Source organism: Chaetura pelagica, unplaced genomic scaffold (assembly GCF_000747805.2).
Source record: "Chaetura pelagica isolate M959 unplaced genomic scaffold, ChaPel_1.0 scaffold221, whole genome shotgun sequence".
Taxonomy (NCBI): Eukaryota; Metazoa; Chordata; class Aves; order Apodiformes; family Apodidae; genus Chaetura; species Chaetura pelagica.
In genome coordinates this window covers 10,559,036-10,577,678 of record NW_009952533.1, presented here as the reverse complement: position 1 = coordinate 10,577,678, position 18,643 = coordinate 10,559,036, and the positions used below count along the sequence as shown (strand labels likewise).

The 18,643-nt window shown below is 35.8% G+C and overlaps 1 protein-coding gene across 1 annotated transcript in view; it reads left to right on the top strand.

Moving 5' to 3' along the window:
- LRBA (LPS-responsive vesicle trafficking, beach and anchor containing) overlaps nt 1–15,558 on the top strand; it is a 408,793-nt gene extending 393,235 nt beyond the window's left edge. The window contains exons 55-58 of the mRNA XM_010009006.1: nt 5,025–5,126; nt 6,339–6,553; nt 13,225–13,376; nt 15,138–15,558. Of these exons, the coding sequence (XP_010007308.1) occupies nt 5,025–5,126; nt 6,339–6,553; nt 13,225–13,376; nt 15,138–15,228 (560 nt within the window). The 3' untranslated portion in view covers nt 15,229–15,558. The remainder of the gene's footprint in view (nt 1–5,024; nt 5,127–6,338; nt 6,554–13,224; nt 13,377–15,137) is intronic.
- The last annotated feature ends 3,085 nt before the right edge of the window (nt 15,559–18,643 follow it).

Below are 18,643 nucleotides of genomic sequence, written 5' to 3'. Positions count from 1 at the left end.
TCCTTCCTCCCTCCCTCCCTTCCTCCCTTCCTCCCTCCCTTCCTCCCTTCCTTTCTCTCTCTCTTTCTCTCTTTCATGAATGAATGAATGTAACAGCACGCTAGCATCCTCTGTGGCTTCTGTTTTTAGATTTTGCTTCAGGATAGAATGGTATGTTAATCGAAGATACTGTTGCTTTTTTAGCAAATGTATGGTTAAAATACTTTTTGCAAAAAGAAAACTTGCATCGAAGCATAAGGTTGTACTCTTGTTAAAAAAGTCTGAGCAGATGGGAAGTAGTTTGAAGGAATTAAAGGAAATGCTGATGGAGTGTCACATGAAGAGCTGGACAACAATGAAGTTCCTATATCATGTGAAAAGATTGTATTGTAACAGAAAAACGCATCTTTACAAAGGAAAGACTATTCAAAGTGAAGTTTTGGGAATATTTCACTAATGCTGGGTGGTATCACTTTAGAAAGATCTCATAACCATCAAAGAGCTAGCCTTTCTGCACCAGTGAAATAGATTTTTTACCTGTTGGCTGTTATTTAAATGTTCATTGTGTGTGAGCTATAAATTATATTAATAAACAAAGTTCATAGAATATTTGACAGTTGTCACTTTGATGTAATTAAACTCCAAAACTTGCTATATAATCAACATAGAAGTCTAGTAGCAAATTAGTTTTTGTGATTTACTTACATTTTGCTGAAAGTACTTTTGAAGTACTGTAAGTACATTTGTACTTCACAAATTTAATTAAAACCTTTTTTTGTTTTCCAGAATTTTTATCATATGAAACTATTTCAAAATTGTGACATTTGTAAAATGATTTTTAGAAGACTTTTCTTACATACCTGGTTTGGTTTGGTTATGTATCCTTCTGAGAAAGTACTCACTTATTTTTGCAGGAAGTAGGTAAAAAGATAGATTAACTGATGCTTCATTTAATTTGGATTTTATATTGACATAAAATCGCATAATTAATTTGCTATTTAAAAGTGCCCCACAGTCTCTGCAATCATAGAATAATAATTTAGAAATTACTGTTTGGCTGTCTATAACTTCTCCTAATTAACTGTCTTCCCATCATTAAACATAAAAAGGAGCATACTCAATTTTTTTGTTTTTTAATGTGTTGCATGAAATTATCTCACTCAGAAATAGTAGGAAGAGTATCTTGTATTTCAACGTGAGATAATTTTTTCAGTCGATCTCTAGTAGGAGAGAGGTTTTTCTTTAAATCAGTTCCTATGTTTGGCTCAACTCTTACAGCTTAGTGCTGCCAATACAGAAAGCTGTTCATTTCAGGAATTTACTGATGGATTTAGAAATTCGTGATCCTGTTTTGTTTTGTAACACCACCGAAGCAATACAAACCAATTTCTTGTTATCCAGCAAGGCGTATCTTCTTCTGGATGTCATTAAGATAGAACAAAGTTTTGACTTTGCATTAATCCCACTGTTCTTTTTTAAATGTAATTCCTAAACGCCTAATATTTTTTCACTGAAATGTCGCCGTAAGCTGACATGATATCATGGGCTTTTATCTTCTGAAGCTTGAATTTTATGATTTAAAATGTACTTCAGTCACATCAGGAAGAGTGGTATTTTATGCTGTTTTCTATGGGTAAACAGCCTCGCAGAAATTATTTATTGGAATGTAGGAAAGTTCCTTTGAAAGAATTTAAATGGTTACTGTAAAGGTAAAGTATTCGGTCTATTACTGGAAAATAACTTTACATATACCTCCTGTGACTTAAATAAATCACTCTCTGTGTTTGTTGCAACAGGAATGGGGCATTAAGATTCTTACAGCATTCAACTTCAAGTAGCAATCCAGCAATGGTATAGAGTAAGGATATTGTTATATACTATGCTGAGAAAAGCACATCTGTAAAACTGTTGTGTCTTGGTTATTAGTGCTAGGATTTGAACTATCTTTAATCTCATTTGACTTGTTCATCTTCCTTAAGGATCTCCATAAAGATGCACTGAGTATTCTTTTCAGCCCTTAGTTAGGGTTTGCATCAGTGGTCGTAAACCTGCTTAGTGGACAAAGACTCTTTTCCCTTTGAAGTCACTTCCCCAGCTTTTCAAAAGATCTGCAAGCTGGTTCCCCTAAAACAATTTAGAAAAGTTTGAAGTGGTGCCCCTTAAACCAGCAACAAAATAAAATTTTCTCTTTGCATTATTGAAAACCATGACAATCTTCTGAAGCAATAACAGTTTAAAAGCTTTTAAAGAAATCTGTTCTGCTCTATGACCAGCTTTTAAGTTGACCCCATTATTTGGAAAATCAGAGGCTTGGAAACCCCTAGATACTTGTCATTCTTATCAAAGGAGCCAGCCTGACTTTTCACAGGACTCCTGTTTTACAGTATTTATTCTAAAGCCCTAATTTCCTTAAAGATGCTATTCAGATTTCTTCTTCCTTTATTTTTTTTTATTAGTGTTACTTTAGGACAAAAGTAATGTAGCAAATAGTTGATATAATTTATGAAACACTGATCCTGCCACCTGTGGATTTATACTCTTTATTATCAAGCCCAAATTCTAAAAAGACTGTGATTGATATTTTTAGGTAATTCTACTTTTCTATGGACTGTGAGAAATACACATGCTTAGTTTCTGCCTCTTTGTTTAAGAATATTATTTCCTTCATTTTTTAAACATAGTTACTGACAGGCTAACGTAGGTAAAGCACACAGTAATGTAGATGCTGCAAAAAATAAGTTTACTATAAGGATTTTGTTTATCTTCACCTCCTAGTAATTCATTCAGGCTTTGCTTCTTATAAATCTTTCTAACTCCAACATCTTATATTCATTACCTCTGCTACAACATTGCACATTTGAAACTTCTCTGATTTCAAAGTTTCATTAACTTCTGTAGTGTATAATTAAGGTAACTGGTTGCTGATCTATGCTAACATGTTTTAAATGCAATTTTTGAGAGGAGAATTCTAGAATTTGCTGACATAGGCAGCTCATCTAAAAGCAAACAAACTAAAAAGATTTTTAAATGCACGAAGCTGCCTCCTCTTTTATGGCTTGGGAGCAAGTGGGAGAAATAATTAGGTCAGCAAAATGAAATTGTTACCATTATGGTTGGTGTAGCATTTTCCCCTAAAACTGCAATTTTGTGCTCATTTATGAATCTTCTAAGATCCCTGCCCAGTGTTTAGGTGAGGAAGATTTAACAGAGCAAGCTTCCTCTAAAAGGTTGGTGAGCATTTGTAGCCACCTGAGAAGTACCTAGAAGTCATTAAGTCCACCCTTATGCTTCTAATTTGTCAGGAGTTCTTCATTTGCTTCTGAACTGTCTGCGGTACTTCCAGTGTTTCAGTGTGTTTTGCTAAAAAAAAGCAATAGTTTTTGATTATTATTTATTAAGAGGTTAGGGACAATACAGCGAATAGCTCCAAAGTATTTTCATATTTAAAATGCTGATTATATACATGCATGGGGGGGTTGTGTGCATATGCATACATATATATTTAGTGTATATGTATATATCTAAGAAGAAACGGATTTATTTACTTTTCAAGATTTTGTGTTGTGGATATAAGTTATAGACTATAACAGTAACTGCAGAATAAATAAAATTTTGAAAGGTCAAAATCCTAGATTTGATACTTTATCATAGATTGGGACCTTTTCTGAAAAGCCATTTCAATGTTGCAGCTATACAGACACTCTGGGAAGTGTTGCAAATGGTCTGAGCAAAATGTAGAATATGGAGAGTAAGCTAGGCCTTTATTTATGCACGTCCAGATGATTTACACTTCTTTTTCACAGAAGTATCTCACTATACATGTGCAGGGTCTGAGTAGCTACCTGTTTTGTTATATTTCCATTTCTACTAAGACTCAGTATCAGTATTGCTAGTACTATTAAGTCTCTAATGGACCAACTAATGACATTTTGCTGGTTTTACCTTTTGATAAGTTACAACCACAAATGTTATTTGAATGATGCTGCCTTGATAACAAATGCAGTCAGGTGGCCCTATTATTACTCTGTCTCTTTGCAAAACCATGTCTTTTTTTTTGAAGTAAAAAGGGGTTGATTTTACCATTGCTTTAATGCCTTGTAGTTATCTCACTTATCATCATTTATTGTGAAGTAAAATTATTCCCTGCTGCTTAAAAACTCACCTAATCCTTTTTGAAACTTCATGGTAACATTGCCCAAGATACATTATTTAGAGTTTAAATGCTTTGTAAAATGCTATGAATGAACAAATGATGTGGTAATGCATAAATAACATAATGATTTCTGTCAAAAACTACTTAAAGAGCTTTATAGCATTTGTTTATCCTTTCTGCCTTCATGTGGAGAATAATTTTGTTTTTTTCCTTTTAATGTGCTAGTTGTACAATTTCTTTTTTTTAATGGTATCTATATATGTTTGATTACAAAGAGAATCTAAAAAAAAAAAACCCAGTGATTTTTTTTGTTCTTGTTCTGGGGAGATGTATAATAGCAGCAGTGGTAATTAATTTTGGGTTTGGGTGTTTTATTTTGCAAACTCACCTGGAATTGATATTGATTATGGTCCAAGCTCCACATCTCACAAGGAACTAGATGTCAGGCTGAGGTTCCAACACTATTACTAGGTTAAAACAAAAACAGTCAATGAATGTTTGATTTAATCTTTGGGCATTGTAGGTGTCTTTTCTCAGGACCTGTCACAGTGACACTTGTATTCACTTTTGCCTATTACAGGAAAAAAGAGGTGGGGATGGAGACAGGGAAAAGCTTAAATAGCATGCTCCAACTTCTGTTTGGTTTTACTACACACCTGACTTCACTATTAATGTGCATTAGTAAAGGTGCAGGCTGAATTCCTATAGCCTACTGCTGCTGTACTGTAAGATGTGAGTACAGAACAACCACATGCAAACAGTAGCATTGAAGTGATTTGTAAGTAACATGAGCTCAAAGAGCAAAGGAACTGAAGACACCTTAGTGATTGAAAGCAGTGATTTTATAAACAGATTGTAACCAAGAATTGCTTTTATTGTTTTTTCATTGAAGGTGATTTTGCAACTCCTCGAGCTATTTTGACAGGACATGACTATGAGATCACCTGTGCTACCATTTGTGCTGAACTTGGTCTGGTAATAAGTGGTTCCAAAGGTAAGGTAGCTGTTGTCAATTCTTTCTGTTCATGAAGCTGTAATCCTAATGCAAAAAGGAATAAAGTCTCTGGTGGTAGAATTTATTAACTATATGGTGGTTTTCTTTCTAACCTTTTTTTCAGTTGCTATGGAGTTTGAAACTTTTATTTAAACATATTAAACCGGAGGATTATTCAGACATGTGCAAGAAGAGGCAAACACATCAGTTTCCCTGTTATAGCCCACTGACTGCTATTTCTTACTGTGTTTATCCAGTGTGTAACTGCATATAAGCATACAATTGGCTACAGCTCTTGACTGTAGGGATGATGAAGAATGTTTGTTACGGTTAATTCTCAGAAAGGGAAGCAAAAACTGGTTTCAGAATAAAGAGAATGTGCTGTCTTGTTTGTTTGATGAAGGGTATATATAAACTACCAGCTGAAATCTATAGTAATTCTGCTCTTTGAGCTTACTACAAAGCCTGTAATAAGCCCCATTTTTATTTTATTTTTATTCTCAGGGACAGGCAAATGATAAAGAATGGTGTTGATTCCATGGATATTGTTTATTATTTTCCTATTTGCTGGTTCACAAATAATTTTAAAATGGAAATGTCATAGAATTAGGATCTTTCTGCTGTAGTGCTTCCAAAGTACGTACTTTGAGGCACTTTTTCAAACTTAGGTGTATTCACCGTATGTACTTGTGTGCATTTCTGTTCTATGCATGTGAACACTTGTGGCTTACATACAAATCAGGTATTTGTTAAAACACATTAAAAAGCAAATATTTAGTGGATCATGTACAGGTTAATATGAAAATATACATTTAGAGTACCTACTTTTGTAAATTCATTACACTTACCTCTGTGTGCCTTCGTATTTTGAAAATCTCATTTTAGAATTCAGTACATTTATTTTTGTGCTCTCAAAACTAACTACTAACAGTTTCAAAAGAAAATCCATGCCAAAAAGATTCTTTTAGGTCTCTAGTTTTGATAGGTGCTCTAAAAGAACCGTAATGCAAAGCTTGTAAGAGATAAGCTGTTCGTTTTACTCTCTGGCACCCTTAAAGACATAAGCTATTGACTTAAACATGGTAAAAAAATGATTGTAATATATTATTGCAGTGAATACCTAAGTAGAAGTCATTACTTATTGATTGATATATGGTATCTTTAAATGGGCGTGTACATCAATAACTAGAGATTTTTGTTCTGTCTCATTAGAAGGACCATGTCTCATACATTCTATGAATGGAGATCTACTGAGGACATTAGCTGGTCCTAAAACATTAGAAGGTCCCGAAAATTGCCTGAAACCAAAACTTATTCAAGCTTCAAGAGAAGGCCACTGTGTCATATATTATGAAAACGGCCTCTTCTGTGTATTCAGTGTGAATGGGAGACTTCAAGCCACTATGGAAACAGATGACAAGATAAGGGTAAGCATGCTCAAATGTGTTCCAAGGACTGTCGGTTCCAGTATCAGGAAAAGTTATCAATGTTGGAGTTGTGTGGAGACTCTTTCTATAGCCAGGCCAGAGAAATATATGCTGTGAGACCATAATAGCAGTATCCTAAACCAAAATGCATTTAAAGGGACCATGGGCTCCTAATAGTACCGGTTTATATTTTAAAATAATTCTGTTCATATAGTAAGGAATATCCTGTAGGTATTTCCTTGAACTGATGCTGACCAGAAGTCAGGCTACTTCCTTACTTTTGAGTCTGAAGGTGGGGATTTTTGGGCATGTTGCTCTGGTTGTTGGTTGTTAATTCCTTCATCTTAGCATGTGTTGTGCTGAGCTTCAGGTAGTTTATAGGCATATGTCTGTACTTTATCCCTTTGGCATTTGCTGAGCAGACAACTGGGTTCCACATCTTTAGCTGCAATAGACATGGAGCAAGTCCAAAATTAAGCAGGGGGCATTTTAAGCTTATGGTTTTATGGAAATAATTTTATAATGCAAAATGCAGGTCTTTTGACAGTTCCTATGAAATAGTGCCTATGAAGCAGAGCAGAACCTGCCAGCTGTACTGCAGTGAAGCAGAAATGTGGAAAGAATATTTCCTTGAATTAAATATATTCCCACTTACTCCATGAATGACAAAGAAAGGAAACGGAAGAGGAAAAATGAACAAGCATTACCAAATCTGGTAGAAGCAGAGACATGAAGCAAGATCACATTGCTGGATCAGCATTCGTGCCACCCTAGTCATCTGAAGTTATGGTCTCTATGCCAGTAGTAATGGTGTGAGAGGCACAGAATGGCTGAGCTTGGAAGGGACCTCTGATGGTCACCTGACCCAGTCCCCCTGCTCAAGCAGGGCCATCTAGAGTCAGTTTTCCAGTATTGTGTCCAGATGCATTTTGAGTATCTCCAAGGTTGGAGATTCTGCACCTTCTCTGGACAGCCTGTGCCAGTGCTTGGTCATCCTCACAGTAAAAATGTGTTTCCTATATAAAAACTGCTTAACTATTTAATATCAGCAGAGGAGACTTTTGTTGTTGTAAGCATATCACAGTACTATACTTCCAAGCTGAGTTTCATAATCTGATGGAAGAGCCCAGGAATGCAGCTGCTGGGATTTCCAGTGTTCTCTTGAGTTGAAAACTCTCAAAAGTTTTTCCTTTATTTGCATGAGATGTTTCAGGAAGAAAAGGCCTCTTCACCCTCATGTTGACTTACAGAACTACTAAAATTCTTTCAGATATTGTGCAAAATTCTGAGCATTTTTAAATTTACACCTGTTCTTCTCTTGACTATAAATGTTATTAAGATGGAAAAATATGTCAATATATGTGAAGGGGTTTTGATCTGCATTATTTCCATTTTATAACTTACATGGAGCAGTGTATGCTCTATTAACACTGAAGTTTTTAGTGTAGGCCAGTGTATTCCAGTTAAAACCTTCTAAAACTCTGCCATGTACTATAGTCTGTTAATCTAGCATCCCTGTGTTTTCAAAATGTCAGATAGATTGGTCATAAAAAAGGCAGAAATAACTCTCTGTGTAGGTCTCCTCTCCATAGTGAGACTGCTGTCTGCAGGGGTGAGAGGGCATTTGATCATTGGATGCTGTGGCACCACAAGTGCGGATTTGAGGCTGGGGGAATGTAGTGGAATGTGTATATTTCTGTCCCAAGGAATTTTTCCAAATTAATAAATATTCTTGCTTCAATTATTAATCTTTGTTCAAATCACTGAAATTGCACCTTTGGCTGTCTTGTACAAATGTTTTTTGAGATTTTTCAGTCTACCCTTTATCCCAGTTCTTTCCATAAAGCAAGTACATATCACAGCGTTTTCTCTTTTTACAATAATAATGTTGATAATCTGTCACTTTCAGTTGTGATTATGTTGTCAGCTAGGCCAGCAAATCTGTAAAATATCTAGAAATCCCTTGCCAGCTAAAACAATTTCTGTAGTGTTTCAGTCAGTACCCACAGCTTTAGGAACGTTGCTAGAGGCAATGGAAGTTCCGCTCTCTGTGGGCCAGAGTTACATATGTACAGAGGTTTGGGTTTTATTCTGTTTTGTTTTGTTTTCTTTTCCTTCTATCCCAGTGGTCCCAGTTGGGCTTTATGCTTAAACAACCTACAGCAACTTTCCCAGTGCTTCTGCACCACATCATGTTAGAAGGCAGTGGCAACTGCATGATGAAAGTAGGGGCTTTTAAAATGAATAGTACCTACCCTTGAGCTGTGCTGACAAGCACTTTTATTTGTTTTTTGCTTGAGGAGGATAGAATAGGGAAGGAAAAGGTCCTAAGAGTTGAATCTGTAATGTAGCATTCTACTTTCTATTTTTCTATGTTATTATAGGCTGTTATTCCAGAACGTTATTGACAAATCTAGCAGTTTTCAATAGTGATGTTTGGAACAACATTCTGATTTTCTTTCTTGTATTCCTGTGCTAGAAAACGGCAAAAAAATTCAGACACTCTGGGGAAATTCAAAGTCTAACCAATGCTTTCCACCTGTTTTTGTTTTAAATACTGTATTGCTCAGTGGAGCTTAGGCATATCATAGTACATCTACCATGTAATGTTTAGATATCTTAATGAATAACTTAACTCTAAATAGCCTGCTTGTTCTGAGAAGTAAAGTTATTTTACCCTAAACAAAGACTGTATGCTGTTTCACCCAGAGGAACCAATTTATTTTCCTTTCCTGAGTCTGTTTTGAAATGTGGAAGTGCCCACAAGACTCCTGCTGCTGTAAGCCAGGGCTGTCACAGTGTCAGCTCTGCCTTTCTACAAAGCACTGCCTTTCAAAAATCTGAGATGCTAAAAGGGATTTGTGCAAAGTTTTGAGACTTTCCAAGGAAATAGAAGTCAGAAGTGCAGATTTTAGAACATTGCTGAAATTGTGTGCTTTGGGGATTATGTGAGACTCTGAAGTTCATGTTGTGAGAAAGATTAGTTGCAGAGTTGTTTCAGTTTCATAACTAGCAGAATCGTAGATAAACTATGTTTGGGAAAAGACAAACAGTAAATTGACTCTTGTCATCTTCTGTACCAGTTAGAGTACTTGGAAGTAAAAGCATCCTTTCATTTGTTAAGTCTGGAAAGGCTTGTCATGAAACTGAAATGTTATATATAAATATATATACACACACGCAAATGGTTGAGAAATTTATTAATAAGCAGTAAAAATAAATAAATCAACTCCTTGTCTTCATGACAAGCCATTAACTTAGTAAAATGGTGTAGGTATTAGTAAGATTTCTGTACTTTATTTAATCAGATCATCACAAAACCCGCTGCATTTTACAGGTAGTGGAAGAGTTAAAGATTAATGACTTTAATTTGCCTTTTAATATAGCATTTCTTCAGTAAAAGCCTCAAGTATAAAATTCAAGTGAACCATGACCATAAGGTTAATGGATTTTCATCAGCTGAATTTTATAAGTGTAGCAAATAATTATTTGTCACGGTCTTCATTGTGATTTGAAAATACCCTTAGGAGACTGCCATTGCTATAGAGAAGAAAACTACCCTATATTGATTTTTGCTTCTAATGAGTAATCTTTTTAATAATTGTGTGTGGTATGGTAAATCTCATGATCATCTACTCAGTGCATGTAAGTTCTAGATAATTTTCAGTCTTACCTCAGTTTGTTCTCTACCCCATTCTTACTGAGTTCCTATACTGTAATAAGTGCATATTCAAGCTCCTTGGGGCTGTGCTGTGGGAGGTGCTTGGCATATTTTTGTAGGCTGAGAGAAACAATCACTGAAGCGATTTATGGCTGGAACACTTTTTTTGAGGGGGGAGAGAAACTTCAGGTCAGAGTACTCACTTTTAACCTTGATTAGTATTCAATTTTCCGTACTTAGATACGGCTGGAAAAATCTTCCACGTATTCTGCTTTATTGTGTCTAAATGTAAATGTATGTATTGTCATCTTAATTCAAAACACAATTGGAATAGGTTTATAATATAATTTTTCAGTGCTATGTTTTGTTTACAGTATATGTTTGCATTTCAATTACATTCATTTTTAAGTTGCGTGAAATAAAACTTTAGCAATGTGATATTAATTCTGATTACTTGGGAGTTGTTCCAGTAAAAATTCAATATATGTAATAAAGAAACTATTTTAAAATAAGGTAAGTGTTGCACATCATAAAATTCTAAAAGGATATATTTGACATCACAGCATAGCAATACAGAAAATATAGATTTGCAGTATGTCTGACTTCAGTTATTGCTGTTCATGAAACAGTATCTTATGTATATGGTACATTTTGGTTTCTGGGCTTCTCAGCAGTCTGTGAAAACACTTTAGTGTTGCATGAATGTAACATTTTTGCATTTTCATTTCCCTGATTTTTGTGGTACACGTGCTATAAATTCTGCCTGTTAAAAAAACACAACTTCCATTTCCTGAAGAATTTAAAATCACAGTATGTTACAAGTTTTGCATATCAAAAAACTGTAGAAGCAGAGATTGCAAGTGTCAAAACACTTGCAGACTTCATCTTGTCTTCATCAGAGAGAGAAATGTTTGCAAGACCCTGTCATCAGTTCTTTCTTCTATTTCCTAAACTTAAAACTTTGAGCTGGAATTTTGATGTAGACTATCATCTTGAGAAAATTCCCTTGCCTTCCAGTGACAATGTTTTAGTTAAAGTGGATCAACCTATTTGTAGAACTTGTGTGTTAGTCAGAACAACGTCTTTTCAATTCTTATCTTCCATTCTTGCATTGTTCTTTTGAGAAGTTTTGTCTCTCGCTACTTTTGGTCAGGGAGCTGAAATTTACCAGTAATTAGTCTAGGTATGAAGAATGTGTATTTTGTTGAAAAGTTGCCCAAATTTAGTTTATTCACAAAACTCCGGTTAAATACACTCAGTATGGCAGTAGAAAATGCTTAGCATCTTCTTTCTGAGCTGAATATCTGTAGCCCAGGGATGGAGAGTCTTGCCCTGCAACAAGTCATCCCCTATGGGAAGTGCACAAAAGGGCCATGCCAAGAAATGTGATGAGGTGATCCTGGACAAGGAAGGGGAAGGACTGATGGGGAAGCAGAGGAGAATGAAGAGCAGAATCAAGGATAAAACCAAAGACAGAATGAGAGAGATTTTTCCAAGAGCGACAGGAGCAGAGAGATAGCGATGGGAACGTAGATATTGTCAGAGACTGGGAGAAGAAGAGAAAGAAAGGAGTGAAAGAAAAATAAGAATTGGAAGTAGGAGCAATGGAGTGAAGATTAGGTAGGATCAGAAATCTAATACTATATAATAGTGCTTTGTAGTAGCAAAGTTCTGTATTTTCCTTTTGATAACAGCACTTCATCCAGTAAACAACTACCAAAGTTGTTTCTCACCCTTCTGTGTGCTCAAATGAGGAGGATGATGGGCTGCTGTTGTGCAGAGTATTGCCTAAAAAAAAAAAAAGGTAGAGAGGAAAGAAGGGAAAAAGCAGAAGTCAAGTGGATAGCCAAAGTCAGAAAGAGAACTGAGAAGAGGCATCTGGAAACAGAAGGCAAGCATATGAAAAGGTTTGGACTTACAGGAGTCTTAAACTTGCTGGCAGCTTAGGCTGATGTCATTCCACATGAGAGAATTCATACAACTTCTTGGTCGTTCGGTGGTTTGAGGTTTTTTTGTGTGTGTGTTTTTTCACTCTTTTTTTTTTTTTTGTGGGTTTTTTGTTGTTTCTTTGGTTGGTTGTGGGGTTTTGGAGGGTTTGTTTGTTTTTGTTGTTGTGTTTTGTTTTGTTGTTTTTTTTGTAAATCCTGCAAACATTTTAGCTTTTCCAAACAGTTATGAGAATGAGGCTATAAAATCAGGGCTCAGTATCCCCTACTACTTAAGGTTTTTAGTATAATTTGGTATAGTCATCAGGTAACTGAGGAAAGTTGTTGTTCTTCAAGATACTCAGTATGTATTATGATTTTTCCAACAGCACACAAGAAATATCAAAATAGATTGAAGACTCCTGTTTCACTGTGAAAACCAATGATACCCCATCTTCCTCTATGATCTAGATCCTATACAAAGATTTCAAATGTAGATTTGCCATCAGTCCCCAAGATGCATGTAAAATCAGGGTATAAGCCATTGTATTTGTCACAGGCAGTTTCAGGATAGATGATGAAAGGCAACAGTCTCTATGAAAAGTTTTTTTTTGGAATCTAAAAATACTTGTATAAATTAATTCTAGTAATTTGTAAAACATTTCAGTTCTCTCTATCACTCAGTGCTTTGCCAAAGAGAAAAGGAGGGATAGCCTCTGCTCGGCTACTATTGAAGACACTTGGGGGAATGTCAGGTACTATATTTTAACACCAGTGCTGCTGGATCTTGTAAATCTAGCTAATTAGAGGTGTAAATTTCTTCAGCTGACCTCATGTTGGATCTTTGGAATATGGAGTAAATCACAGGTGAAGTAAAACTGAACTAGTGATATCTAATGTGTTAAAGAGATTTCTGCGTAATAACATTAATTCTGTTGCTGGGTAGAATAACATAACAATGATGTTGCTTCCCAAAAGCTTGTACTGATGTTAAGTCAGCTGTCGGTATGAAACTTTTTATGAAAGTAAAAGAGGTGGAGTAAGAGCTTATTTATCTGACAAATATCCTTGTAATTTCCCCTTAGGCAATTCAGCTCAGTCGAGATGGACAGTATCTGCTTACAGGTGGAGACAATGGAGTTGTCATGGTGTGGCAGATGTGGGACCTCAAGCGGCTTTTTGCTTACCCAGGGTGTGATGCTGGAATCCGATCCATGGCCCTGTCATATGACCAAAGGTTAGATCCAAGCCTGGTCTTTTCAAGATTTTCAGGGAATATATGCTTACAATTAAATAGAATTTTTGTTTTTCTTCTGATTTTGAATTTCTGTGGACCACAGATCCTGGTGATTATATTGAGAACTCTGTGCTTGCAGAAGCTTTTTTCTAACATGTCATATTTGGGGCAAATAATAGTTTTCAGGATTTCTGCTCCTGAGGGAATGAAGAGAGATTAAAGACATCTTACTTTGGCAGACTTTAAAGATAGGTTGAGTTATTGGCCTGTGTCAATGTACAGTGTGGTCACATATGTGTTTATCATGTTTCCTCTTTCATTTATGATATAAATCACATTCCTAAATCCAGACCATGGTGTTAAAAATAGAACAGTTAGAATATTTGCACAAAAAGATTCCCTCCACATATCCATATTTTGCTCAAGCAAATGCTAATTTTCATTTCTAGAAAAGTTATTTATGTAAAGTGTGACTCTCCTTGAAGATTCCTTCTACTGAAGGCAATAATTTAATCTTTTTACTGCATTTTTATATTACACTTTCCAATGCAGCTGTACTTAGAAGTCCTCTGTGTTTCTATTTTAAAAGTGTTTAAAAAGTATTTAAAAAGTGTTAAAAAGTATTTAAACTGACCTTTAATGTGGATGCCTTCATTTTGGCTTTGAAGACTCAGAAACTCAGAAAATATTTACTTGAAGTATTTTTACTGAGTAATTACTCAGTAATTACAGATAAATTACTCAGAGTAATGTGTTTGATATGCATGAATGTATGTGTTTGAGTGACAGTGTGTAAAATAATGTTTTAACCTAGTTCAAAACCAATATGGTGCCCTTGAAATGAAGTAGTGTCATACTATCAAAATGCAATGTGTTGATGATCTCACATTTAGACTTTGTTTTATAGGAAAAATTACATTTTTTTCCTCTGATTTTTCCTCTTTTTAATTCTGAGTTTTTTCTAACATACCAGAATTTTATAAGTCCTCATACTTTTCATTTTCATAAAATTTTATTATGAGACAGTAAACAAAATTATATAGAAACTTGTAATTGTGTGCTATGTCAGGGTCATGGCTTTTCAAACAGATCTTAATGATCTTAACGTAGGCCAAGGGTAAGGAATTTAGGAAGAAAGAGTTTTTCAGTGGGAAAGCACAGTGATTGCTTTCAGGAACTTTCAGAACAATCAAAGCCTTCAGATTGCTTTCAAACCCACACGCACTAACATTTCCAACTTAAGTCCTGTGTCCGCATCCAATTCCTTCATGTAGATAATGTGCTTAAATGAGGCAAAACTGAACCGAACACTTCTCCTAGCCTTCCTTCACTTTGCTGCTTCACCAAACCTTCATGCCACGCTAATAATAGCCCCCCAAAAGCAATCAAGCAAGACAAGAAATCATTCCAAGAAATCTGAAGTGGCCTTACAGGATGGTGACGCTGCTAAACAATTCTCATTTGCAGCTTCAGGCTGACCATACAAACAGTTGCATGGTGTTTTGTGTGTTTTGTGATCCATAAATCTGCCAGAGGTGGTGCAGATGGCAGTTTTATTCAAATCCTGCTTGCAGGAGCCCTTGAGAGCCCAAGATGGGAGCCCCTAAAGCCTGTGGAGCACTTCCAGCTCCAGCTGTCTTTGCTGGAAGTTGGCCGTTGCCTGAGGTTCTCGTGCCTATATTCATGTAACTCTTTTGTATGTTGATTCCTGTGTGAACATGAGGTGGTTCACAAACAAATACGGTCTTGTGCTTTCTTTAGGTGTATAATGACTGGCATGGCATCTGGGAGCATAGTGGTTTTCTACAATGACTTCAATCGTTGGCATCATGAATATCAAACCAGATACTGATCCTCAGAGACCAAGACAAGCACTGATGTGGCCAGCTGTTGTCAGAAAGACGCTGACGACAACACACCTCTCTTGGTGTCTTGCTACAATGTTGTTCCTTATAAATAGCTATATTACATCTGAATGTAACTTAAATTTGCTGGAAGAAGCAACCTATTTTTTAAAGTTAATTGCTATTTTTGTAGACCTTGCTTGACTTTTTTGGGGAAAGGGCAGAGAAGCAGAAAAATGGCGGCTGGGTTCTGTAGTTAAAAATCTATATTTTTAGTCATAATGAGAAGTCTATTTTGATCCCTGTAGGTAAAAGATACCTAAAGATGGATAAAACTCTCATTCTAGCTACATTATGAAGAAATGGATTTTCCATCTGAAGCTTTATCTATAACCTTAAGGAATATATGATTTTAACATAATGGAAATTAATAATGATGTTTGGGGAATTTAAATCTGCTGTCCTGTACCACACTTCATCTCATACTTTTCCAAATTACTGTACTACATCAGCACTGAAGTTTCTGGGAATCAGTGGTTATATTTAAATTATGGGTAATGTAATTTTAAACATTTGTTTCCATCCAAGTTACTCCTCAAGCATGTTTCTAGGCCTAGAGTTAGTTCTTTTTTAGTTGTATGTTTTGTGCAGTTAAGAGGGAGAAATAGGGAATCGAGCTTGTGTTACATCAAGTGTGAATACTTCTAGTTTCTACCTGGCATCTCCTTGAAAGCACACCAAAATGTGGATTGTTCCTCAAAATCAGAAAGGATATTTTAAAGACTTTAAAATCAACTTAGAAGCTAATAGAGGCAGGTATTTTTAAATAGGTGCAAGTACCAAAGCACACTTCTGCTGGTTGACTGTGAAAGCACTAAAGAGGCAGGTGTTTGCTGGTGCTGAGCCTCTGCAGGGCAGCAGCACTAGAATTGCAGGCAACTTTTTTTTTTTTTTTTTTTTTTTTCATCCCAGAACTAGCTCCTGCAACACTGTAGCACATACTGTATTCCTTTTCAGCATATAGAAACAATATCTTTTATATTTTGCTCTCACCAAATCCAGTCAGATCCTGCCCGATCATATTAAATTACCTCTTTCTTTTAGGAAATGAAAAATAATTTATACTAAGGAACAATAAATTATTTTGGTGTTGCATAAATCTACTTTTCTACAAGATTGCTGTGCAGAACTCTGTGAAAATATTTGTGAAAAAGAACTGTTATTGTTTTGTAAGTCTGTATTGCATAACAATCCTCTTTGTATGTTGTGGGCTATGAGTTGAAATTTACATTCCGTATCTGTATTGATACATAACATTTCTCTAGCTGCCTACTAGAGCAGTTCCTGTTTTTTCTAAGCATTTAACTACTATCTCTTTCAGTAAAGATTTGGAATGAGAAAATTCAGTTTGAGTGAAGAAATTAAATAAAATTACATTTGTAATTCAGAACTTTGGTGCAGTACTGTTTTTTTTGTGATTCAGTGTGTATTTGCAATAGAGGAAATAGGTGCTATGGCTGATGCATTTTCTGTGCTTTCTCCATGTTTAGATTGATGTGGCTATAGAGGTATCAGTGGAGTTATATTTTTATGTTTTGTATAGCAAAGGATGATCTGATTAAGCAACAGCTGTAATTGTCATGTCTCTGGTTAAGTGCCCCATGTATTTGAGCAGCAACATTTGTTATGCAAAACTTGTACTTCACACTTGTTTATGTTCAACAACATTCATAACCTGATAGGAGATTATAAGGGCAAAGGGGCTTGCTCCTGAAGTGCACTTTGCATTTGTCTCAAGCCAGGGGTGGGTTTCCCATGTTAGGTAAAGGGAAAAAACAACAGTCAAACAAAGGTGTGTTTTGCCAAATGGAAAACGTGAGAGCCTTCTCTTCATCATCTTCTGCTGACTTAGGAAACACTTTATTATTTATAGAAGAAATAGGTTCTGATCTTAGAGCCAAAGTATTTCACGGGGAGTGGATTTGGTAGATTGCTTGTTTTAGAAAGGGCCCTATTGATCATGAGCTGCTTTCCCAGACTGAAAGCATGACTGTATCTATGTGTGCCATCCTCAGCTGCATCCAGCCCAGTCATACTGATGGGCAGCAGAGTGATGGTATCAAGTATTCCTTGGGGAAGCAGCAGCAGGGATTCACGGCAGTGTTTTGCACATGATGAGTGCTGCAGCCCTTCTGTGGAAAAGGACATCTTCACCTTCTGCTCCTTGAGCAAGCCTGTGAAGACACCTCCATCCTGGACTGCTTTGCTGATGGCTTTGGTGAGTAACACATACATCTTCTGGCATGATTTTAGGGTTCTCATTGTAATTTTAAAAATATGAAAGTTGAATTTCTGTTAAGAAACAAATCTTTTGTGCTGTGATGTTTTTAATGTGTGGGATCAGGCTGGGGATTTCTAAGGAACAGTGGAGTTTCTTCAGTTATTTCACATACCTGAACACCAGCAATAAAATCCTGATCCATGTTTTTTGTCATACAGAGCTGCTGTCCTGGAACAAAAAAATTCTTTTAGGAGCAAAGGGAACTTAAAAAGTGGGACTTCTGTGGAAAATGAATTTTATTGCAACCTCAGTCAGGAAATAATCAGTGCATGAAGTTTGTGGTATGATAATTCATTATTTTCTTCCTGTTCTTCTAATTGTTTTCTTCCCATTGTTTCTTTGTTCACTGTGTATTGTGAGCTGTGAGCTGCAAGATGCTGGAGCACAACTGAGTCTAGCTGTGTGTTTAGAATTTGGGGCACTCAGCAATAGATAGATGGATTACTTTGCAAATTGCTCTCGTTTTGGTTTTTGTCATGTTTATCCTGTGTGCTCAGGTTCCTTTTTCAAGCCAGCTGCAGAGCCAAAATCTGACCATTCTAAGTAATATGGCTAGTGTCTTTTTAAGCAAAGTGCTCAAACTTCGTGGTCAGTGTTTAAACACTCTTAAGTGTCAGTATTTCATACTAACTGGCAAATAGTATTTTGGTGAGAAGGGAATAGTTACTGGTACTTCTTGCTGAAGCTGTGCTTCTCTGAAAGCTGCATCTTACATAATTCTGCGCTTTCTTTTTCCAAATATGAAAAAGGCACTTAACATTCAAATGCTGTTTGAAACAAAATCAAGAACAGAAGCAACAGCTGAGGAAAAACTTCTTGGTGGATGGTTGCATGGCAGCTTGCTTCTTGAGTCCCTGCCCTGGTATTTTATTTTTTTTTTACAGTGCTCATTTAGTTTAAAAACAAAACAAAAATCCCCTTAGAAAGGATTCCTTTGGCAGAAAAGCTCTAGTAGATACCTATGTATGAATTAGACATTGAAACTGATTGCAGTAGAAGCGGTTTAATTTGTCCTTTTTAAAAAATATTTTTTTAAAAAATAAATCAGTTTTACTTCACCAACATTTTTGATAGGTTAATAG